This window comes from Calypte anna, chromosome 14, assembly GCF_003957555.1.
Source record: "Calypte anna isolate BGI_N300 chromosome 14, bCalAnn1_v1.p, whole genome shotgun sequence".
NCBI classification, from domain to species: domain Eukaryota; kingdom Metazoa; phylum Chordata; class Aves; order Apodiformes; family Trochilidae; genus Calypte; species Calypte anna.
This window is the reverse complement of record NC_044260.1, coordinates 8,152,044-8,176,840: the sequence shown is the minus strand read 5'-3', so window position 1 is coordinate 8,176,840 and position 24,797 is coordinate 8,152,044. Positions and strand designations below refer to the sequence as shown.

The following is a 24,797-nucleotide window of genomic DNA, read 5'->3' as shown; positions in this document are numbered from 1 at the left end:
TAGCACATTCTGTGGTCCAGTCTTGGGCTAGAAGGAACACTACTTAATATCAGTGTTATATAATGGTTTTATAATCAAAATACTAATGTGCAGTGTTGTAATTTTTTGATATCATGCTTAGGGCAATGCTTTTCCTCTTGACTGTTATGATAGGGTAACATTTGGATACACACACAGCCCCCCGCCTCCCCCTTTTTTGTTTTTTTAGCTGCTTTTTCTAACTTAACCTTTGAAATCTTGTTGTCAGTTCACTATCATTGAACAATAAAAACTTTACAAATAATGGAAGATATTGAAGAAGTTTTGTTTTGCTTGTTTGTAAGGTGGTGTAATTTTTCTCAGTTGACTTGATCTCTAGATTTCTTTGTATATTGTCTGTATACAGAGGCTGTGGCTTCACGGAAAGTTGTCTTTGGTGGCACAACATGAAGCAGTCCTGTTTCCTCACCTTCCTCCAGACATCTGTTGTGCCAGTACAGGGTTTGTACGGCTGAGCCGTGAACCAGCTCAAGGCACTGAGCGAGCTTTTAAAACAACCTTGTAAAGAGTATATGATGTTTGGCCTCTTTCCAAAATGTGAATGAATTTCAAAAGGCAATGACAGTGGAAAAATGTTCCCACATAGGTATTTCCTTTGCATTTATGTTTTGGCTTGGCTTTTGTTTTTTTTCTTTTTTTACAAATACATAGGTATTACAGTAATTGATAATAGACACCGTGTAATACTCTTGTGAATCTTGATTTATCAGAATATGCTGGAGGCTTTCTTCATCTATTTAATAAAGTTTTCACATCATTTTTCACTATAATACATATTTTCTTTGTAAAAAATGTGTAAGTTCTTAGGTGTTCTCCTGCACACCTCATTTGGCAGATTGAAAGCACTTTGACAGCTGGCTTTTTGGGTCAATTAAAAATAAAATTACTATTAGTGATGTAATATTCTCTTTACCATGCCTGGTAGGATCCAGCAGTCCTGAGGAAGCTGGTGTCTGAATCATATGTTTTGGTGTTTTTTGTAGTGGGTTGTTAGGTTGTTAGATACCATCACTAGTCAAATTTACTTTTTTTGAATTTTTTTTTTTCTAATCTAGTCCATGTTGGTGTCCACAACTGCTCTGCTCCTTGCTGAAAAGAGTCTAAAGAAAGATTTTTGTTTTCAGTTGCTGATTTTTGGTTGACACCAATCTAAGGAGCAGCCTGTGGCCAACCTCTCAGCTGCCCAGTTTCACTGAACTAGAAAGGTTTAATCTTCTGAGCTGAGAGGGGTAAGGCTGAGTTGAAGGACCTCTCTCTGAAAAGTTGCTTGCTAATGTGCAGCTCATGTGTGTAAAATCCTGTGAGAAGAATCCCAAAGGTTGTTTACTCCTCTGATCTCTCTATGTCTGTGCCTCTCCGTCTCTGTGGGTATTTTAAGAAAAAGTATTTCTTTTTGCATATGATATTAAATGATGGGCTATCTGTGCAGGGTAGCTATGACTCCATATTTAGATCCATTTTGTATTCTTAGCTAAAGTGGGTAAGTAAAAACTGCAGAAGACTGTAGTATTTTGAAGCAGAATATCCCTGGTGGCTTAAGATGGTTGTATATGAGCCTATAAGATTAACAAAATTCTGTTCATCTCAAATAGTTTCTTAGTCAATGGGGAGGTTAATATATAGATTGATCAAAGAAAAATTAAGCTTCAGAAGCACCTCTGGAGGTTGCCTGGTCTGATCACCTTGAAGAGATTCTGACTTTGGAGATCAAGGTCCTTGCAGCCTTCAATGGCTTTATTGTTGTATCCTGGTTCTCTTCAATCTTCTTCACCTAGATAGTTACCAAGGCTGAACTTCCCTTTAAAACCTGACAGTTTTCCTTCCTGCATAAACTAGAATGTCAGAGGCTAATTTTATTCACTGAAGGTTTAGCAGAAAAAACAGGGTAAGCACTTCTGCTCTGAGCACCCAGCTGTTAGAAAGACAGACTTTGGCCAAATGAGATTGATTTTGTGAAATTTGTAATATCAACTTTTTATTCCACTGCAAAGTGGTCTGTTTAAGACTATTTGTAATCACTAGTGCTCTATTTATGCAGAATTTATCTTGCTGAGGATAATTCAATTTAACATTTTGAAATATATATGAAGAATATAGAGAAAATTTATACCTTGGCAGTTAGCAAACATTTGTTCCCTGCATGACAGTAAATCAGATGCATCACCCTGTTTCTCCTGGCAAGTTAGGAAGAAGCAGGTCAAGAAGTGCTGGCAGGCAGTGTAGCCTTTTAGATCTAGGTAGCTGGTAATGTGCTGCCTGCACACTTCAGTTCTTGGCAGGGAAAAGAAGTAAGATTTGGTACTGAATTTGATTTGTGCTGCTTTGATTTAAGTTCTCCATTTTCTGCTGATGGAGCAGAATCTCCTTTTTATTTTACCTCTTGTAACAGCTGCAGCTCCAAGGACCTACAAGTTTGAGATTCTAACATTTGGTCCTCCCACAAGTATAATGAAATATTAATCTCCCATGTGCCTTCTTGTGAAAATACAAGTTATCCAGATTAATGTAGCCATATAACCTCAGAACTGTTAACTTTCAGCACTAATAAAACTTCAGCAGAGACGAGATAACTGACTGCCAAGGTAATGTTCTTCTACCATGCTGCTCTTACACACTCCTGCATCTGAACAAACCTTTTCAAACCTTATCTCTTGCTAAGGGCAGAAGTCCTTAAGGGGCACATTCAAAGTCACTTCCCCCTCAGCCATTATGCTACTTTAATGATGACAAGAGGGAGTGAGGAAATATGCATGTATTGCACTGTTAGGAAAGACATTGGGTTTGTGTCTTGTGGACTCTTGTCCCAAAATGTGCTTAGCAAAAAGAATCAGAAAATCAAGAAACGAGACACATGGGTGATCCACTCCTTGTTATCTTTTTCATCTTTAAGACTCCAAGGAACTGGAACGAGATAACAAAAGTTCAGGTTGTTTATATTGCTTCCAGAGGAATAGTTTTGCCTGGCTGGAAAAGGTGTAACTTAAAAGTCTGTTCAGTCAGTAATGTCTGTCTTCCAAACATGCTCAGAAATGTGTGTATCCAGTAACTCGACTCACCTTTCAATTGAAAGGTAACCTTCACATATTGAAATTTAGTGTTTAATGAATGTTTCAAGTATTTCCTTTCTTTAAACAGGAAAATCTTACATTCGTTTTCTTGCAAGAGAAATTACTGTTGTTAGTTTGTTGGTTTTTAATAGGGAATGATTTCTAGTAAGAGTCTTTCTGAGAAACCAGTTTGTTACATTTTGAAGCGCTTTTTCCTTGTCTTACAAAATGCTGTCTGCCATTCTAAAACCATTTTAGAAGAGCAGTGCACACATTATGCATTACATTGTACTTAAATTTGTCCCTTTAGTAGCTGTAATGCTGAGACTGCAGGGCAGTAATAGCGGTGGATTTGGTTGAGGATGAGAAATGCCTATATGCATAATTCAAATTTAGATAACCTCCAAGGAGAGTGTAGAAAGCTCTGTAGGAAGATGTAGTTACCAAGTTATCTGCTTCTGAACTTATATAGGGAATTTTTCTTTAGGTTTATTCCAGGTCATCCCTAGAGTTTAGTCAGCACAGTGGGTGGGAGAAGGAGGATGAGGCTATAAATACAGTGTGAAGGACTGATTGAGGAGATGGACTGTGAGAGAGCTATCTCTGTATGTGTATAGGACAGAGATTTGTGAAAGTGGTGGTCAAGGAGACTAAGCAACTATTCTACAAAGCATGAACTGCTATTAAAGCTCAGAAGCTTGTGATTCCTGTTTAGCAGCTTTTCTGAGTGTTTAGGTGGATGTGGAGCTGTGGTTTGCTTATGGAACTGCATGTAATGACAGCAGATATTTGAGGGAAGCTTGAAAACTTAGTGTTCCAGGTGTCTCTCCTCTCCTTTTTTCTCTTCTACTCCTCCACAAACTCCTGTGCTTTTTGTACATGATAGTGACTATTTTTCTATGCAATTTTTATGGTAAGCTTTTGGAAGTTGCTTGGCAACCTCCAATTCTATTTTGTAAGTAGTTTGCATACAACAGTCCTGGCCTTTAAAGTATTGATATTAATCTCAGAGGAAGAGTGTCGTGTCTGGGAAAGAATCCCAGCTTTTATACCAAGAGGCTTTCATGCTGGTTAGAAAGGTACTTCTATGAGGACTTTTGGACATCTGACCAAGGTAGTTCTTGCAAAGGCAAGGATATATTTTCAGTGTTTAAAATAATGGCTACAATGAAATCAAAGGTGAGACTTCTTGCATAATACGAGGAATGCTGGATTTCTGCTCTCTAATCTCTAGTTCTTAGCAGAAGAAAATGATAGGGATTTGGCCAGTACAGTTGTGACTCAATGTTTTCTTCAGCAGGAGCTTTGCTGACTGCTGGGAAGAGACACTGCCCTTCCTCTGGCTCAGTGTCAGCCTTCTGCTGAAGCATTTCTACCCATGAAGGGCTCTTCAATGTTTCTGGAACAAGAACATAAGAGCAAGAAATGCAATTTGCCACTTGTTTTACCAGTGGAATATGAATTCAGTTTTTATTACCAAAACACCATACTGTTGGTTTCCTTGGTGGAGGTCTTGGTGCATCAGTTTATCTGTGCTTACCTCCATCAGTCCCTCTCTGCAAGTGATCTGACTTTCACCCAGGCTGTTAATGAGAGCTAACACAATCTGACTTTTGGTGGTCTTTGGAGATGCCTGCATAACACATGAATATTGCTTGCTCCCTATACATGTCAGTTTATGATTGCTTTAGTTCTGAACACTTTGATTCCTTATCTTGTAGTCCTGCTCTGTCTATTTAAAAGCAGTTTGAAAATGCCCTGGAGCAGCAGGAAACTGCCTATAATTCATCCTGTTGGGCATCTACTGTACCTGAAGTACAAGGTAAATGGCAAGAGACTGGAGCATTTGGCACTCATGGATGTCATGACCTGTGAAGCCATGCTTATCAGGGGGTGAGAGTAAAGAACTGGGTAGCAGGGTTCAAAGCAAGTCTGCAGATAGTGGTTTTGCTCATACCAGTCCCCCTTCTGAAGTTTCTAAGGACCTACAAGTCTCTTCTTTTCATTCAGAAATGCTACCTTTACTAAAAAAGCAGCCAGCTGTGGATTCATCCAAGGTTTGTAGGATAAACATGTAAGATAAACATGCTAAACATTTTTGTAGGATAAACATGCTGTCATGGGTACTGTGTTCTCTTGACTTTACTGAAACTATACGTGCCTGTGTTGTCAGCTGTGGTATTTCTCTCAGAGGACTACTGAAAATCATTAGCACTCAACACTTCTTTAAAAAAAACCCAGTTGTGTTAGGAATATATAAAGGCATGGATCCCAGAGGAGTTTGGTCTCTGATGTCCCTTTGAACTTAACAGAACTGGGCATCTACCTAAATGTCTTAAAGACACTGAACCTTGAACCCATAGGACTTTTGCCTCCAACTGTGCATGTAGCTGTGGGAAAAGCATTTAGCTTTCAGAGGAAAGTCACTCCTGTAGAGTGCATTAAACAGAATAGTGTTTTATTCTTGTAAGAGAATTTTTTTCCTAAAGGAGGAAGAATTTAAACCTTTTAGCAGTGCAAAGCACAGAGTTAAAAGTATCAAAGGAAAAAAAAATAAGTACAGATGCTTTCTTTGACAGTTTTTTTCTCCCTGCTGTGCCAAGTGACAACCAACCTGTTATTTTAGAGGAAGGCTTTCTGTGCTGAAAATGGTGGCACAGAATTTCTTACATTTGGCCTGATCCGAACCACGACTGATCCTGCTCATGCATCACTCTGATGGCAATTTTAAGTGTTGTGGTTCCAAAGATAATAGGATTTGTTCAGGGGCCATCATAGCCAAGTGGGGCCACTGTGATATATCCCTTAACACTTGAAGTATAGTAAGCAACATATTTAAGGAAATAATGCTTTGAATTATTTACATGTTTATAATTTTGAATTACATTTTGTGATAGAAAGTGAATATGATCTATTTGCTGTTAAGCTGATTATGATGGACAGTTTGACACTAACACTGCTCTCTAAAATTACAAATCAGTTTTAATGGCTGTATTTATTCATGGAGAATTTAGATTTAGATTGAGTTTTAGAAGAGCGCAGCAAAAAGCACTCATAATGAAATTAAATCTCTGGTCTCATTTGGCTGTGTATCTGGTAAAACTGCTAAATTCAGCATGTAGTCACAGGAGAGTAAATTATACTAATTTTATTGATTGGAGCAATGCTAGGTTAAACTAATATGATATAAAATTCTTGCACTGTTCAGCACTGATGTAGTGCTTTGCAAAGGCACAAATAAACATACAGGTGTCCTGAAATTCTGAGGGATCGATTTTTAGATTTCTTTCCAGACCTTGCCAAAATAATTTTTACAGTAAAAAAAGTGTTTGCAGAGGCACTACAGAGGACTATCATTGGTGGGTTTAGAGTTCTAGAAGAACTCTTACAGCCTGTTTTTCAGATTTCTTCTGTGGCTAGAAGTTTTTTATGAAGAATGTCTGTATGCAGAGAAGGATGATGTATGCAAACACAGAATGTATGCTTTAAAGCAGGCAACTTTTGCTGCTGGACTATTAGATAAGTCCCTGACTGAGTACTTTGGTTAGAACCATCAAAGAGAAATGAAGAGAGTATTATGGAATTGGTGTTTCCCTCATATGAAAGCACAGCAAATCAGTAACTCTAAAACTGGGTTTGAATAAAGATGCATCTATACATGTTCTCATAACAAAAGTTTGATATGCGACCTAATTGTTTTTGTCTGCCTGTTTCCACTTCATTTCTCAAGATGATAAAAAGAGTTCTGAATGTTAAATTAAGAGATGGGTTTTTTGGTCACGTGAGATGGTTATATTCTCCAAATTATGTTTTTTTTGTTGAATGTACTTTGCTAAGAGTCAGTATTTGCTGGCTCACCTGGATAACTGTATGTGGATATATAGAATCATTTAGGTTGAAAAAAACCTTTAAGATCATAGAGTCCAACCATAAACCTAGAACTGCCAAGTCTACCACTAAACCATGTCCAGAAGTGCCACATCTACACAGCTTTCAGATAGCTCCAGGGATGGTATTGCCTGGGCAGTCTCTCCCAGTGCTGGAGAATCCTTTCAGGAAATGTTTCCTAATATGCAGTCTAAACCTGCACTGTGTAACCTGGGGCTGCTTCCTCTCATCCAGTTGCTTGTTACTTGGGAAAAGAGACACACACACACAAAACCCCACAGTTTTGGTGGGGGAGGGCTGTTTTTGGTAAAAAAAACCCAAATAAAAACCAACAAAAAAACAAAACAAAACAAACAAACAAAAAACAAATAGAAACCAAGCAGCAAAGCTTGGGGTTCTTTTAGTACTTTTATTTTTTTCTACTGCAATGGAAAGCCACGGGGAACTAAAGAGGGCAGTGACCAAAGTGTAGTATGCCAGCAAGAAAAGGGAATGACAAGCTTTTCTTAGCAAGACATCCCTTCCATTCTGCCTGCAGACATGATGACTTCCAGTGACTTCTTTCAAATTGAGTCTGTGTTTCTTTTCTCTTGACTTGCCAGCTTGAACTGAGGTTATAGTGGATTATTGGGCAGCCTAATTAGAACTGTGGTCATATAACTGTAGTTAGAAACTGAGTGCATAGCAAAGTTAGTAAATCACACTAATTATTTCTATTAATAGCAGTAATTCTAAATCATATATTATTATTACTTTTTATTTAGTACTAAAGAATAAGACCTAGATAAAATATGTAATAATTTTTTTAACTGCAGGCTCATGAGAAGAGTTTACGTTTTTTGTAGTGGCAAATCTGATGCTGAAATTGCTGAGAACTGATTGTTGAATTTAAGTAGGACTTGTAGTTGAAACCTAGCTACATACTAACTAGTTCCTGATTGCTGAAGTGACTGTGTGATATGGATTCTGGCTTAGGCTGATGGTTGAGGTACTTAGCCAGACCTTTCCCTGTGCACTGAGCTTCTCCCCAAAAACTCAAATGATTTTAAACTTAAAGGAAAGTTCTATTGTAATAAGTAGGGGGTTTTAAAAATGCGTTAAATAAAAAAAATTTAAAGTGGCTCTGGAAGAGAAGACAGAAACAGGGAAGTTTTATATATTATTTTCCCAGGAATGACTTTTCTAAGATGTGATTACTCTTTCTCAGCTTTCCTTCAACAGGATAATTGCAGTCAGATGTGTTGGGATAAACACCTCTATGTTTAGGAATCATTCAGATGCTATAATGCTGTGTTTATGTGAAGCCTGCAAATTAGCTGTGAGCAGTCCAGAAATCATCATTATGGCTCAGCACACATGGGGTTCAACACCCACAAACAGCCTTTTCTTGCTGCAAATGACTTTTTGTTTGTCTCAAATGAGGATCCATGCATTATGGGTGACTTGGGAGCTATGTCTCTCTTCCATTTCTAATTAAAACAACTCATTTAGGAGGAGGAATTTAATTTTCTCTTCATTATTTGTGAAAACCCCAAAGTAATCTTTGTTGTAGCCTTTTAATGACAGACAAAAATTCCTTCCACAAAACAGCAATGTTCCCCCACCCAATAAAACTTCATGCCAGAAGATTTTTAAGGGGGTCCCTCACAGATCTGGAAATTAAGGATTCACCTTTTAAAAAAGCCTTATGGAAGCAGTTTGCACTCTTTTTGTTACAAAGAGACAGATACTTGCTTTCCTGTAGCAAAAGTGAAGGTTCTTTCTTCTGATTCCAACCACCTAAATATTTGGGTATTTCGAGGCTTTCAATTTGGAAGTTCACATTTTTCTAATCTGAGATTTATCATGGATGGAAAACAGGGCATGCCAGATCTGCACAGATGAAGAAAAAGTGGTGTTTTGTTTTGGGTTTTTTTTTTCTTGTTGTTTAAATATACCAGTCTACAGATTTCTGGATGTGTTTCTAGAGTCTGGGGAAAAAAAACCCAAATGGTGTTTGTAGTTTAGTTCAATAAATGAACCGTTATATGACATTTCCTGGTCAAAAGCAGCTCAGACCTTTGTTTGGGTTATGTTTTGAAGTTGCTCTGAACATACAGCCAGTTTAATCCTGTCATTAAACTCCCATAGTTCCAATTGCCACCCTCACCACATTCTCATGACATAATCTGGTCTTCTGGATCATTTTTTCAGATACAAGTTTGAACAGTTGAACACCTCTGAGATCATTAGTAGTGATAAATGTGGCATAGTGGTTTTTAAGAGGAAAATTTATGTATTTTGGAGCAACATACTCCTAATATTGTAATGACTCTTCCAGGATCCCTCGTAGTTCTAAAAATCAGAAACTCATTTAGGTTAAAATATTATGGAAGAGATGTGCATAATTTTTAACAGAGCAGATGATGGTATTTGTTTTATTTTTATTATTAGAAGTGCAGGTTCTGCAGCCATGGATGTTGACTGCAGAGACTGAGATTTTGAACTCTGAGATTTTAGATCAGGCATTGACTGTTGTAGAATTTTACTCAAGGCAAACTGCTAGAAATATTATCATGGACTTTGATGAAGTCTTTAATTTTTACCAGCACTCAAGGAAAGAACATCCCTACAATCTTGTGTGTGTGCATTTGTATGCTTGATATGCATGAGGTGTTATGATATTTTCTGTAGTATTCATCTGTCTGTCTATGTGCAAGTGTAGTAAAGTTAAATTCAATTTCTGTCTGTAAATAGAGTATTACTGACATGAGAGACAGGGATGAAAGCACTGGAAGAATTGTAGCCTGAAGAAACTTTCATCCAGTCCACCTTCATTAGCTTTAAATGGCCTTGGCAAATCTGGGGGGTAATTTGGAAAGCAACTTGGAAGGCAGGGGGTTTGTGGAAAGAGAACTGGGATGTGAGGAAAATTCGTGGCCTGTGTTGGAGAACACCACATAGAGAGCTCAGAACAGGCCTTGGGTTCCGAGAAAAGCAAGCAAGCAAGTAACACAGTACAAGTCTTCAAAACATCCATTGAGATTAGTATTGCTGTGCTAGTGGTGAGTTTAGCTGACGGGTAAATTATAGGTAATGCACTTCTGGTAGTAAGTGAACTAGAAATCACTGGTCTTGCCCTCTACTGGAAAATAACTAAAATGGTTATGGATTATAAAATTAGCTTGATTAAAACAAAGTCTAATGCTTTTATGCAGGCTTGTTTGTTTGTTTTAATTTTTTTGTGTTTGTTTTGTTTTATTTTTTGGTGTTTTTTTGGCTTTTTTAGCTTATATGTAAGTAATAAACATCTTCTGCAGTGGTTTCATAATTTCTTCAGTTTACTCATCTATTACTGCACCAATTAGTATGATGGAGTCAGTATGACAGGAAAAATATGGTTCTGTGGGTATATAAACATGAGTATTTTTGAGTATATGTAGGGATTCTGTCTGTGCACTGTATGTATTATATGTGTTATTGTTTAAATTTTGTATGTGAAGTAGTTATATAGCAAATAGCATAAAAAATTGTTCTGAAACATATTTTTATTATGTAATCTTCAAATGTCAAATGTAGCAATACCTAATATATATATATAGTGACACGACTTGGAAAAGATTGAGAGACTCATTCAGAGAACTGAACAGCTTTATGACCATTTAGAAGGCAGAACTTGGTGAAGACAAAGATTATTCCGGAGATAGCTGTGGCCTCTCTTTGATCTGATGGCTCCAGTCAGGTAATGTCAGTTACTCATTACCCTCTAATTAACTGGATGCTGATAAGCATTCTATTATGCAAGTGGGAAGTATCCTGTGATTTTGAGGTAGTTGCCTGATCTGATTTTTTTTTCATTGGAACGTGGTACAATTTTTGTTGTGCTTTGCAGTCAACATTTTCTGTCATTACAAATGTCAGTGAAATTCTAATCACTTAAGATTTTTTTTTTAATGTCAGTACAATCTCAGAATCTAACCTCAACTTTAGAGCTGTGATTAGCTTAATAAATTTCAATAATAACATACTACGTCTGTGATCAGATAATAATTTCAGGAATAAATTATTTCACTCAAGTCTACATCCCTTGCTCCAGCCCCTGCAGTATTCTATATCATCCTTTCCCTTTGAAGCTACTGCTCTGGCAGCAAGAAAAATAACTGCACACCCTTCATCATCTTCAGAGCAGAGCTGGCCATTTTTAAGATGAATTAGACACAACAGCCTGTTCTGTATGAAATTAGAGGTCAATAAAAAGGGGGAGATGGAACACATAGGTGTAATAATTTTAAACACAGTTAGCTTTAATATTGATTATAATTTGGCTTGAGAATCTGAGCAGAGTCTCAGCAGAGTCTGTCAAGTTGTCTGTTCTCATGACTCAAAAGATTTCCCATTCTGTGAATCTTGGATTACAGAACTTGTGCAATAGCAAATCACGTTAATGAGAAAGTCTTGGGACTGTGTGCCCTCCCAAACTGTGATTGGAACCTAAAGTACTTCTGAAAGCCTAGTGGTTGAGCTATGTACCTTGCCAAGAAAGCAATGATATTTCAAATAATAATAAACAGACTGACATAATTTGTAAAAAGTTCTGGTCAAGCCAGATGTCCTACAGTTAGCTATAAATCGGTGGTGTGACTGCTCAGCCTTCCCACAGTAGTTACTTAAAAATCCTTGCTTACTTGTAATGATTTAGATTTGTCATCCATTTATTCCCATCCCTAGACTCCCCTCCACTTTTTTGTAGTATTCCATCACATTAAAAGGGTGTGATGACTAATTTCTAAAATGTCCAATCAGGTCTTGGTGAGCGTGGGACCACATAGTAGTCTCTGTGTCAAGAGCTCTGAAACCCAAGTGATGGGCATAAAAGTCCTCTGATCTGTGTGGTGAAGGAAATAAAAAAATAAACTGGTTTGTGAGTATGTAGCCAACTGAGTCACTGACTAAACTTAGAATCATAGAATCATAGAATTGGCTGGGTTGGAAGGGACCTCAGAGATCATCGAGTCCAACCCTTGAACCACCGTTGCGGTTGCTAGACCATGGCACTGAGTGCCACATCCAGTCTCTTTTTAAATATCTCCAGGGACGGAGAATCCACTACTTCCCTGGGCAGCCCATTCCAATGCTAAATAAGCTTTTGCTTCTCTTAGTCATCAGGTACCTGAGTCTGTCTGGAGATCCTAAAGAGTTTATGTGCATGGGTTCCATCTTTCTGAATTGGGTACGAATTCATCCTAAGATTTGCAGTAAATAAAGATGCTTCTGTTTTCCTGAGGACATATTCTTCAGCTGCTGCTTGCTGGGAGTGGGAAGAGGTCTGTGTGAAAGATGTTAAGAAACCATGAAAAAATTTAAATACCATGGGAAATTACCTCATATTCCTGAGTAGGAATATGTATCTAGCATGTATTATTAGCAACTAGTATGTATTATGCTTCATAATGCACCAATGTGCATTTAACTGCTTCTCTGAAAGAAACTGAAGAGTTGACAAAGTGTTCTGGCACAGTGGTGTTAGCACTCAGGCCCCATTTGTATCTCTTCTGCTGCTTTGCTGAAGAAACTACAATCATCTTTAGCATTGCCTTCTCAAATTCTTCTGCTCTTTGTATACCAGTTTACATGAACTGGTTATGCATCCATGTAATTTCTGAATGCATCAGTGTATGTACACATATCATTGCTAAAATGAGCTCTCTTTTTGATTTAAGAGTCTCATTTCCAAGTAATAATATGAGTGCTTCCCTCTGAGCAGAAAGTACTTCTGCCATAGCACCAAGTACCTGTGTATTTTTTAAATATTATTTTTATTTATACTTAATTCTGTGCTTTTTGGTGTTTCTCATGAATGCTGCATAAAATTTGTTCTTGAGTGTTTAGGTGAGGTTGTAAGGAAAACAAATTCTCATAGAAAAAACCATATGAAGTATTTTAACTCATCACTGCAAACTGAAAAAGAAATGCATGGAAACACATACTGTGTGCTACATATGTAGCAGTAAAACCACCTTCGTCATAGTTATGATTACTTGAAAGAAATTATAAACTACTTCTGTTGAATGGTTTCAAGACATTTCATGAGGTGTGGCATTTAAGATGTCTTTTACTAACTTAGTCTACGTATCCCTGGAGATAAATAAATCTTCCCGGAGGGAAAATTTACAAGAGTATTACAAGTATTATACTTGCTTATACTAAGGCTGTAGTCTTTATTACAAAGGAAACCTTTTTTATTTCTGAAAATTGATGGCTGCTGAACTACTGCTTTTGTGCAAACAATCTGAAATGACAGACAGCTCCTAAGCTACATTACCAAAAATAATGAGTAGTTACTACTCTAATTTAGTGAGTTAAACTTTTACTGGCCCCTACTTATTTTATTTAAAATCATGTCATTCTTAGTATTTGTTTAATAATAAGGATGATTAGCTTTAAGAAAATAGGCTTTTGTAAATGGCATTCCTAACTGTATGTGATTTGTGTCCAGTCACTTGTCACGTGTGTTACTTCTGCTCCATCCTTATTTTATTTTTTCTGAAGGAATGTATGAATTCAAATGACAAAGGATTTAGTGTTTGTTTTCAAAGGAAGGTGTTTAATTTAAAATTGGGTAAAACTTTTGTACCTAATATTTTTATCAAGAACCAGTGGTTGTCCAAACATTTGTTAATAATACATAATCACAAATAGTGAAAGAAAATATGTGCTGCTACACATAAGGGAGTTAATTTGTGTGTTTCTGTTTGGATGTTTCTAATGATGTTTCCAACACAGCTGAATGTTTGGCAGCAGAACCTTCCTTAGGATGTGCTGGAAATAGCTGAGCTGTCACCAGAAATGGCTTTCAGAGGCAATGTATTCCACATTGTAGATTATTCCACATTATTCCACATTTTTACTTGTGGAAGGCCTAGTAAAGTGTCTTTCAAGTGCAGGAAATTTAGCCCACGAGTCAGTTGGTACTTGCATACCCAACTCTTCCTTTTTTGTGGTGCTTTCTGACATCTACCCTACTTGCCCAGGCCTATGCTTAGAAATTGCTCAATTTTCAGTGGATGGGGTTTTAGTCCTCTCATCCACTCCCATTATCCAAGGCATTTTGCAGTAGCTCAGTGATTCTGAATTCCTTCCCAGTGATTTTGAAGTCCATGCCAGGCTTGCCCTGGGCAGGGAAAGCTGAGTAGGGTCTATAGGATGTGGGACACTGACATATTCCCTGCAGCTTGTGTTTCACAATACAAACACGCTCATTTGTTCTTTGCATGTTTTGTGGTGACACTTTTTGTTCTTAGTACCTGCTCTGGTCCTCATCTTTGGCAATGAGGTTTGCTCTCACAGAAATCAGGGAGATTCAGAATGGAGCTTTTCTCTACCTGAGCTTGTTTTAGCTTATTTCTCTGAGATTTTTGAATGAACCAACAGATGGTTGCAATTGCAGCAACTAATATCTGTCCACTGAAGAGAATCACAGATCTCATGTGAATTCCCATTCAATAAGTTAGCCATCTCCTGATGAGCTTCATGTGGTGGAAGTGATTCTACTTTGTGTGGAATGGGGCACGTCAAGGGATATTGGCACAGCTTTTACATCACATATTTCTTTTATTTCTCAGTTTTCAGTAGACATTGTGCATAAAGACAGTGTCATTTAGTATGGATTAAAAAAATCAGCCTTTTTCTCCCAAAAATCTGCTATATCTGCTCCTGGGAAGATGATAATTCCTGTTTGCTCCACAGATTCATCTTTCTTGCACAAAAGGGGGAGAGATTTTGTTCAGCTTCATTATGCATCTTTTAATTATCCATTAATGTAACATGAAATATCATAATCTTGTAAACTCAAAGCTGAATGCTTTTAGAGAATTATAATTCATGGGCAGGAGTGCTAGAACTGTCTGTGATACCTGTGCATTGAAGTTTTCCATGGGTCACCCATAATTGGGGAGTTTTGGTGGAATATAGTGAGAAGAATCAGGTCATGGTTTTTCTTTTCACTTTCTATAGTCCATCATGTCAGAGCAAGCCGTGGCAGGCTTGAGGGTCAGTCCTAAAATACTTATTTTAATAAAATCTTTAATTACAGTAAAATATTACACGTGCTGTGAATAGCAAATATCAGATGGAAATGACTAGGATACTGCTGTCAAGTCTCAGAATTTTTCATACTGGATTTTGGACCAGTATGGGGTATGGGTTATTTCTAAAGGACCTGCAAAATCCAAGCAATCTTGCAGTCTGTAAACTTCAAAAATTGCTATTCTAGGCTGTGTCACCAGGGGACACAAATGAAGACAAATCAAGATACACTAATATAAGGCAAAGCACAATCCCTTGTGTCTATTACACTGAAATCTGAACTGCAGTTGCAACTTTCTTAACAAGCTGCCTTACCTAAGGGCCCTGAAACGTAACAAGCTCTCATCTTTTATGTGCTGAACTGAAGCACTTAACAAGTTGTAAGAATAGGTGGGTTTGTTAGCTGCCCTGCACACAAGGCTTTTTTTTAACCAGGAACCCAAGGGATAGGCATCTAAATCCCTGTGATGCTCAGCTCCACTAATGAAAATGAGCAACTATCCCTACTTTATGTTGGTAGACAATCCATTTCAGTTAATTGGATACTTCAAAAATGTTCTGAGGACACATATAGTAGCATAGATTAAATGGGCATGGCTGAACTCTCACATCTGTGCACATCCTCCTTTCTGGATGAGCATACTCACCTTTGGAGGTTGTTAAGCCTATTGAATTTAGATGTAAGGTTTCTTACCATTTAGTTGCATTATGGATACTTGAAGAAATCCAAGAACTGTTACAGTCTATCCTGAGCTTAGTTAAAACTCTTTCATGTTTTCCACCCAGGTTAGAAAAACACTGAAATTTACATTTTCATAGGAATCCATGGAAGTCATTGATTTTGTGTAGTATTGTACCTATCTAGGAAATAGCTAGATGCATAGTGTTGTCAGCTGCAGCTTATAAAATTTTCTGCCATTAAAACCATCAAACTTTATGTCTTATTGGTAGTTGGTAGGAGGGTTGTTATTGTCTCTCTCTTTAAAGTGTAAAGATACTGTGTGGGTTAGACTGAAGACAGCTTCAGTCCTCTTCACACTGTACTGAACACACCGAGTTTGCTATAGCAGTACAATATTTAATGTACCTAGTATGACTTTCAAACCTGTAAGAATTTCTAGAAATAATCAATTTGCCTTGAAAAAAACCCTGAACTTAGCATTTGGAACATTTCCTTCCTAAATGTTTTGTTTTCTCTGATATTTTCTGTAAATCAGAACTATACTTAAAGATATTTTGACTCTGCTTAACTAAGGAATAGTAACTTAAGCTGAGCTATTTCATAGAAGAAATAGTTTTAATAACTATATTCATATCTAAGCAATTTGAATATATGTTGGTAAAGCTTTTCTACCTGGAATATTATTTGCTCATGGGAATAATGCTTGGCAAGTCTCTTGATGTGTGATATTCTTGCAAGCAGGTCAATGCATCCTTAAAGAGAATACCAGTAAGAAAATGTAGATTTAAGTCAAAGGTGTAGAGTCAGAAAAAGTAGGTGCAAGAGTTTTTGTCTGCATAAATCTCTGTATAACTTTACTTACTCTCCAGCACAGGATGCATTGTTAAATGCTCATGTCCTTATCTGGTTAGCACACTGATACTGCCAAACTCTTGTATCTGCCTGCAGCTGAGTTAAAAGTTTTTCCTATGTTCTCCTATGTTCCTTCTGGTATGGATGAGGTTGCTCTCAGTACTGGAAACTTAGCAACTATGTCAATAAAAATGTGGGGGTTTTGTGGTTTCAGCTATGATTATTCAAAGGCTCTGCAACAAAAACTGGTGAAACATCATCCATTTTGGTCTATTTTGGGCTGTATTCTTATCAGAAATTTTTAATAGCTAAAATATTATCATGAAACTGGAAAAATATTACCAAATCTACATAAAACACTATCATTTATTTCTGATTCTAGGCTTCCCTTTTTTTTTTTTTTTAATTTCAGAATCTTCCTTTTTGTTAGAGATCCATCACCATGTAGCAAAACCTGTCCATGAGGGACCCCAAGTCTGGGACTCATTTTGAAATCAGACAAACCCTGCATACAAGGTTGTTCTCAGTAAGCATGGCTGTTAACAGCAGGAATGTTTTCAAGATTTATAATTAGAACTAGCTGTCTGCTCCAGGAAATAGTATAACTAACTGTAAGCTAAATGCTTTGCTTTTATACCCATTAGAGAGCCCCAAATTGCCTATGAATCAAGAGAAGCTCATCTCTGAAGGCCTTGTGGGAGCAGATGTGGTTCAAAGTAAATGAGCTAATTGATTTGATAGATCATTCTCTATAGTCACAGACTGAAACTTGAGAGAGGTGAGAAATTCCATGTAGTATTGTTGGACTATCTTCACAACAATTGCCTTCTCTGTCTTTGAAAAGTCATTAACTTTCCTGATTACTCTCCAATCATTCATAACAACTGTTTGAAGAGTTTTCACTGACAGGACAGACTCAAGAGCTCTCCATGTGAACTCTGAGTGGTGAGGTGAAAGATTTGCTGCATGGATAATTTAGTAATTTTCCCATAGAAAAGCAGGTCTTTGTACTTCACAAGAAACTATTTACTTCCATCAGATAAGTGCTGACTAATTGCATGAATAAAGCAGACGGATGCTGCTTTTACAAACACTGAGAAAAATTGATGTCTAAGTTAAAAAGAAATAAATAATAGAATCATAGAATGGCTGGGGTTGGAAGGGACCTTAAAGGTCATTGGCAAAACATTTATCTCCATATGAGACAGAGGCATACTAGCTATAGGCTATTGCATAGAATCTGTTCTTCTCACTAACTAATTGATATGTGAGGTCACACACATTTTTCACTTTTTTTTTTTATGGTGAAATACTTAAAGGAAATGAGAAACTTTTGTACAAATCTCACCTTATAAAGGAAAAATATTTCAGGCTGATGCTAACACTTTATAGTTACATATAGCATCACCTGATTCTCTGTGGGTTAAAGAGGGAGTCATTGATATTCAAGAACTATGTGAACATACAAAGCAAATACAATTTGTCTGAAAATGTTCTTTATTCTCCCTTATCTTCCTTGCAAGGATCAGTACTCTGCTTCTCGCATCTTAAGTTTCTCTTTCACTCCCAAAGCTCTACAATAGCTGTGGTGCAGCCAGCTCTATGCTGCCTTTTTGTAGAACCACAGTTTTGCCCTTTTTCATTGGAATATTCATAGTCTAATACATTTCTGTAACAGAGGAAGTTGAAATTGATCTAGAAGTAGGCATCTTGTGAATAAACCTTTCATCAACTGATCACACACAAAGCTCTGCTGGTTTACATGAGTCTTTTCAGGATTTTATCAGGCTTGGTCACAGGCTTGTTGATGTCATCTCAGCCTTTGACAGCATTTTTCACCTGCCTGTCCTGGTTGACCAGGAGCTCAGACTGAGCAACACAGTTTCCAGTGTTTGAACCATCCATGAATGAAAACCCAGATCTTGCACTTCAGCCCAGGGAATGGTTCATCAGCTCTGTGCTAAACTAGGAGAATTCCAATAATTAAGTTGTGTTGTGTCACTCTGAGGCCATGCTGAGTTATTTTAGTGCATTAGATGTTGCCCTGTATTATTCAAAGAATGAGAAGGACCAAAAAGCAGTGGGCTTTACAATAATCTGTAGAAACCCTATTCCCTTTGTATTTGCTTATCTGCTGTATAGAAAAACATAGTGCAAGAGTTCAACCCTTGAAGCAGGCCCAGAGAAGCCAAGCAAGCACTATAAAATTAAGTGGATATATTAAAGGAAAAAACCCAACACAACAACTCTCCCCTCAAAAACCCCCACCACTGTTATCAAGCAAAATTCTTAAGATGAAACCATGACCTGAAGTACAGAAGCCTCTGCAAAATGAATCCCTGCAGGCTCCTTCTGGAAATGGGAAAGAACATGCTTGATTAAGCCAGTGCTAACCTTTCAAAATCAAGTTTCAGTGATATTTATTCCTTGAAATAATAAAAGGGGACATGTCAGATGTTGGAAAGCCACAGTGTACTTCCTTGCTTGCTACTGCCCTTTTCTAACATGTCTTCTCTTCCAGAGCAAAGTTTTAAAATAAAAAGTAAGGCCTTGGCTCATCCCTTGTGTTGACCTTTATATATTTTGTGGCTCTGCATTTGCTGTTATTACAGAGTAAGAAAATTTTTTTCTAGCTCTGCTAGAAGACCTTAGTTTTCTCAGTGCTAGTTTGGTACAGGGAGAGAAACCTGAGAGCAGGGGTCATGCATATTTTTGCTATGTGTGAGACTGTAGAGGTGAAAGACCCTTGGGAAGCAAGTCCTCCCTGCTGTTTTAATAAGAATGATGAAATTATTAACACCCTCTCATGTTGCTCTGCTTTGCCTTTGTATGGTTTCCCCCAAAATTGCTCCCATGGTGATAATGGGGGAGTTGTCTCCCTGGGTGCCTCAGCAAGATGTTTGTGTTGGGAATTGCTGATGAACAGAGGCAGAAATTTAATAGCCTAATTGTTTAGAAATGTGTAGGGTATCTTGGGAGGAAAGGTTTTCCTTTCAGCTTCTCCCCTACAGTGTTCACATATACTGCAAGTTTTGCAGGGATACACAGTGTACCATACCTGAAAGCCATGTGGCTGAAAGGTATTTGTGACAGATAAACTGATTCACTTACCATTTACCTGGGGATCATTCCATCATTTCAAATAATCCTAGAAAAATGGTACCAAGGTAATACACTGTGATATACATTATTGACCTACATTTGAGATTGGTACAAATAACTTTGCTTTCTGTATTTTTGATGTGATGCTAAATTATTCAGCTTAAATTCACAACTAATTTCTGGCTTTGTTTTTCCAGTTTTCTTTAAGATGTCAAATAACTACTATAATTCATCAAACAGGAAACAGCTTGCACTGTATATGTAGACCTAGCCCCATATGTTTGAAATCTGTTGCAAAAAATGGAATATCTAAGTTACAGTGTTGTAAGAGAGGAGAAAAATAATTTTGCTGGATCTCTGTTGCAGTGGTAGTGGGTAAAAATGAAGATAACTTTAAAGTCATACTGTAGTATGTAGTCCTGTCATAGTAATCTTGTTTCTAGCTGAATAAAATCATCCTATGATTGTTTTTTAAACCATATTTCATACTGTTTTTTGTTTCCTGTCATAATACTGTCTTACCAGTGAAACAACCTCCCTTGACAAGTCTGCCAAGTGGGAAATCTGTTTGGTCTTATGTTGATCCTTATTTTGTTTTATTAACTTTAGCTTTAAATTTTCGTTTAACAAAAGGTGTATTCTTTTACGTAATAAATGTTTCTTTCTTTAACCACCTATTGCAGCTTTTTCCCTATTAGGCATAAACTACTGTCAGGGCTTACATCAGCTGTTACAGCAGCTGTGAATGTGTCCTGCTGATCTCATAGAAAAGCTGGAGCTAGAAAACTAAGATATTGTGAAAATAGCTGAGAATGAGGTTTTGATAGAAACATTCCTGTAATTTGTTGGAGATGGGGAAGTACAATGTGCAATGCTGACAACAGTGACAGATTTATAGACTCAGTACACTAATTAAAAGCAACTTACTGTTATATATTAATCTGTGAATTGACAGCATCAAAGAGAACTGCTCTGCATTGTGCATAAGCATGGGAATGCTGAAAGAGCCCTTCTGGAATGACAGAATTGTGGATTGTACACAAAATTCAAGAATAATGTTAAATAAGAAGCAGTTGAAGGATTACTTCCTTCTGGTGTGCAACATATGGGGAGATATTTTTCTGATATAAGCTGTATGCTCATGTGCAAGACAGAAAGAAACAAAAAGTTTCCATTTGTTCCTTTCCTTCTCTTTCAATTGCTTTCTTTTTGTTTATTTGGCTGTGGAAGCACCCTGTTATGAAGCTAGAGCAGGGAAAACAAATACTTTCCCTAACCACTTCTAGCCAGTTTTTTTGCTCCTACCCTATCAATATAACATCTTGGGATCTTCATGCTTTGAGATTTATCTGTAAAACTCCTTTTTATAACAGTTTATTGTACTGGATAAGTGGTACAGGCTCCTTGCACTCTACACCAGTAATCTGAATAGATGGGGCAATGAGGAAAGAACAAGAATTTATTTCTGATGTGACTTTGAAGCAGCCCTGGTATTACAACTGTATTCCCAATGCAGCAATAACTTAGATGAATGTCTTCATAGATGATGTTTAAATGAAAATAACTGAATCATTTTAGCTTTTTTAAAAACATCACTTTAATTTGCTGTTGAATATAGGAAAAGAGAACTTAAATTCATTATGTGTATCAAAATACTAAGCCTGTATAAAGCAAAGGAATAATAATGCTCTTCAGGAAGAATGTGAAACTAGAAGCTCCAAAAGTTTACACTTGAAAATGTCTGTGTGCACTGCTTTTTAACCTCAAAGACTTAATCTTCTGTTGCCTGATTGGAGAAGTTTCTTGTGATGCGTGAAGGACCAAGGTATTGCTTGAAATAATTATTGTGCTGCATTAGTAGCCATAAGCCATCTATAAAATGGGCTAGAGTGAAAGAATATAATCAATTTATTTAATGTATTATAAATAATTGTACTTATTTTTACAGTTATTCAGCAAAGACAAAGATAAGTGCTGAAGAAGAAAACTGAAGAGGTTGACTTTGCATTCCATTTTTTTAATGTTTAATTAGGAAGTAAAGGTAACAAATCAGCAGCTAAAATATTAAATGGTGACTCTGAGCAGATTTTTTTGTGTGCTGACTTTCTTTAGCTGTGTCTCTCCCATTTGTTTTTTTTCAAGTACACAGTGCAGGTCACCAGGAAATAGCTTCTAATTCAGTCCTTCCAAATACACTTTATAACTCCCCTGACTTGAGCCAGGACAGAACCAATTTTCAATTCTCATTGAGTTAATTTGGCTTATGATTTCAGGTTCCACCTATTGTAATAATATTTGGAGTTAACCCCACACTGCTGCAGATCTGGCACTGGCATTCAGAATGCTCTCTCTGAGGTACCAGAGAAGCCATGGGAGATGATTTCATTACCACCAGTGGGGTGTATTTTGTAGCTTAGATATCACTCTTACAGTGTTACACAAGTTTTAAGACACTGCAGTCAAGCTATATAAAATCTTGGTGTCAGGTCTTACCACTGGGAAAGTAATAATGCTTCTCATCTTCTATTAAAAAAAATATAGATACCACTCAGTTTTCTCTGAATATATTTCTCTAGACAAAATACAGAACTTAAAGAGCTGAGTTCCTGTTCTCACTACTAAATGTACGTTTAGCACCACTTTGCCATGAAACCTAAGCCCCAATTAATCTGTTTTCTGCAAGTGTAAAATAAGATAGCAATTCACAACCATGTTCATAAAACTCTTGTGTGTGTCTTTCCTGTGAAGGCTGCTTCAGAAATCTTGACTGGTTCATATCTTATGCTTAAATCATAAGCTTTTCTTTCAGCAGGAGTTTCTGCTTTCTGTTTCTGAAAATGATGCACGTTATGTTGCCAGTACTGGTCAGGAATAAATACTGAAGTAACATGAAAATGAAGAATTATATAGCTTCCTGTGTATAGTTTTGGTAGCATTATAAGTGTTATGTATAAATCTTGAGTGTAAAATTGAAAGGTCGATCTAGATCTTGCATCAACTTGGTAAAAATAAACCAATAAGAATATTTGTAAATTAGTGCCATCAAAATATAATATTGTGTTGCTTCTTTCTGACAGATGTTTTTAAAAGAAGAGTCACATGCCTTGATGCTGTATAAAATAATGGGAATACTGTAAAAGCCACAGACAGAAACAAGTCTTGTAGTAAATTGACAGCAGAGCTGTGTTGGGCAGTGCAGTTACCACTTACATTCCAAGGCAATTCTTTGATTTTACATCCATTGAAGTCCTTTAATGAGGACACTGGCAGCGTGCTGGTTGTCCCTGAAGTCTGAGCCCCATAGCTCTACATCAGATATTGATGGGCCACGTGCTCTGAATGGAACATGATCAATGTTCCCACAAACACTGCTCAACTCAGTAACTGGCAATGAGATACCTACTTCTGCAGAATCTGACAGCTTTCCAAGTCCAGTGAACCTGTGGATATTAAGTATTGCTCAGACATCAGGTCTGTGAGTACAGGGTTCTATCATATTGTATTGCAATTTATTTACATTGTAACTAAAAATTAAGATGAAATTATTTGGTCACATTCCTAATCAGTTTGAATCTTAAAGTACCTTCTGCAGTTATTTTACAGTGGGTGGCTTCCTGAGTAAGTACTGATTTGAGTTGTTGTCTTCAAGTGATAAAGCACCCAGGAGTTTCCTACGTAAATATCTGTTATTTTTTGGCAAATATTTCAATTATCTGTGGCACTTACGATCAGTGTAGCTTATTAATTATATTAATATGAAAAGGCACAGAAAGTTATTTGAATACAACAGAAGTTTGGTAGCTGTGGTGGACCAAAGAGAGCAGGAGAATTAGAGATTCTGTTTCCTTCAGACTTGTACATAAGTAGTAATCTTTCCCTGTTTTTGGTATTCCAGGATGTGACATCCACGTTCTTCCAGTTTGGGGCTTCCATCCAGCAAGAAGCCATTGTCATGCTGAAGATTATGCAGGATTATGACTGGCATGTGTTTTCTCTGGTGACCACCACCTTCCCTGGATATCGAGACTTCATCAGTGTCATTAAGACCACAGTGGAAAACAGCTTTGTGGGCTGGGACATGCAGAATGTCATTATACTCGATACTGCCTTTGGAGATGCCAAGACCCAAATTCAGCTGAAGAAAATTCATTCATCTGTTATCCTGTTGTATTGTTCCAAGGATGAAGCTGTCTACATACTGGATGAAGCTCGCTCCCTTGGCCTTACTGGTTATGATTTCTTTTGGATAGTTCCCAGCCTCGTCAGCGGTAACACAGAAATCACCCCCAAGGAGTTTCCTTCAGGACTCATTTCAGCATCTTATGATGAATGGGACTACAGTTTAGAAGCTCGGGTACGGGATGGCCTTGGGATTATTGCCACTGCTGCATCAGCCATGCTGGAGAAACATTCCTTCATTCCTGAAGCAAAGACAAGCTGCTATGGACAGCTGGAGAAGAACGATAGGCCCTCTCACACCTTGCACAAGTAAGGCTTATATTGGTTTGGGGTATTTTTTTTCCCTACATAACCTTGGTAATTTTCCATTTCATTGCCGTTATATTTTTCTTGAAGAAGAATCTTGTCTTTTTAAAATCTCATTGTGCCCTTTTAAAGCAATAACGTTTTGGTTGTGCCAAGGGAACATGCAAGAGGACCGGCTCCTCTGATTGCTGTGAGTGTGGAAATGATGTTATGTGCTGTGGAGAATAAATACTGCTCTGGATCTGGTGTAAACGACGGAAATTGGTCTTAGGGGTTATGCAGCTGAGTTAATAAAATTGTGCCATTGTGTACTATGAAGTAAAATTGCCAAAATGCTCTGGAGGCTGTGCCTGAATTACTTGCATCAGCAGGAACCTGCTAATATTTTAGAAGATGAGATAAGCAGCTTTAAAGAGCTGTCCCTGGAAATTATAGAAGTATTAGATTTCTGAGGCAGCTTTTATCACCTAATAACTGAAATCTGTCACTTCTGCTTGTGAGGATTTTATTTTTATCACCTGCACTAGAATAAATGTAAAAATTAATCTGCATTAATCCAAGTTAATATGGATGTTTTCTCAAAACAGTTTGTCATAGGGGAACTACTAAGGTTTCAATCAGTATTCTTGTTGTATTCC

The 24,797-nt window shown here is 37.3% G+C and overlaps 1 protein-coding gene across 1 annotated transcript in view; it reads left to right on the top strand.

Moving 5' to 3' along the window:
* The window catches only part of GRIN2A (glutamate ionotropic receptor NMDA type subunit 2A), a 137,358-nt gene that overhangs the window by 50,510 nt on the left and 62,051 nt on the right, over positions 1–24,797 (top strand). Inside the window, exon 3 of the mRNA XM_008490329.2 lies at positions 23,570–24,162. Coding sequence (XP_008488551.2) covers positions 23,570–24,162 — 593 coding nt within the window. The remainder of the gene's footprint in view (positions 1–23,569; positions 24,163–24,797) is intronic.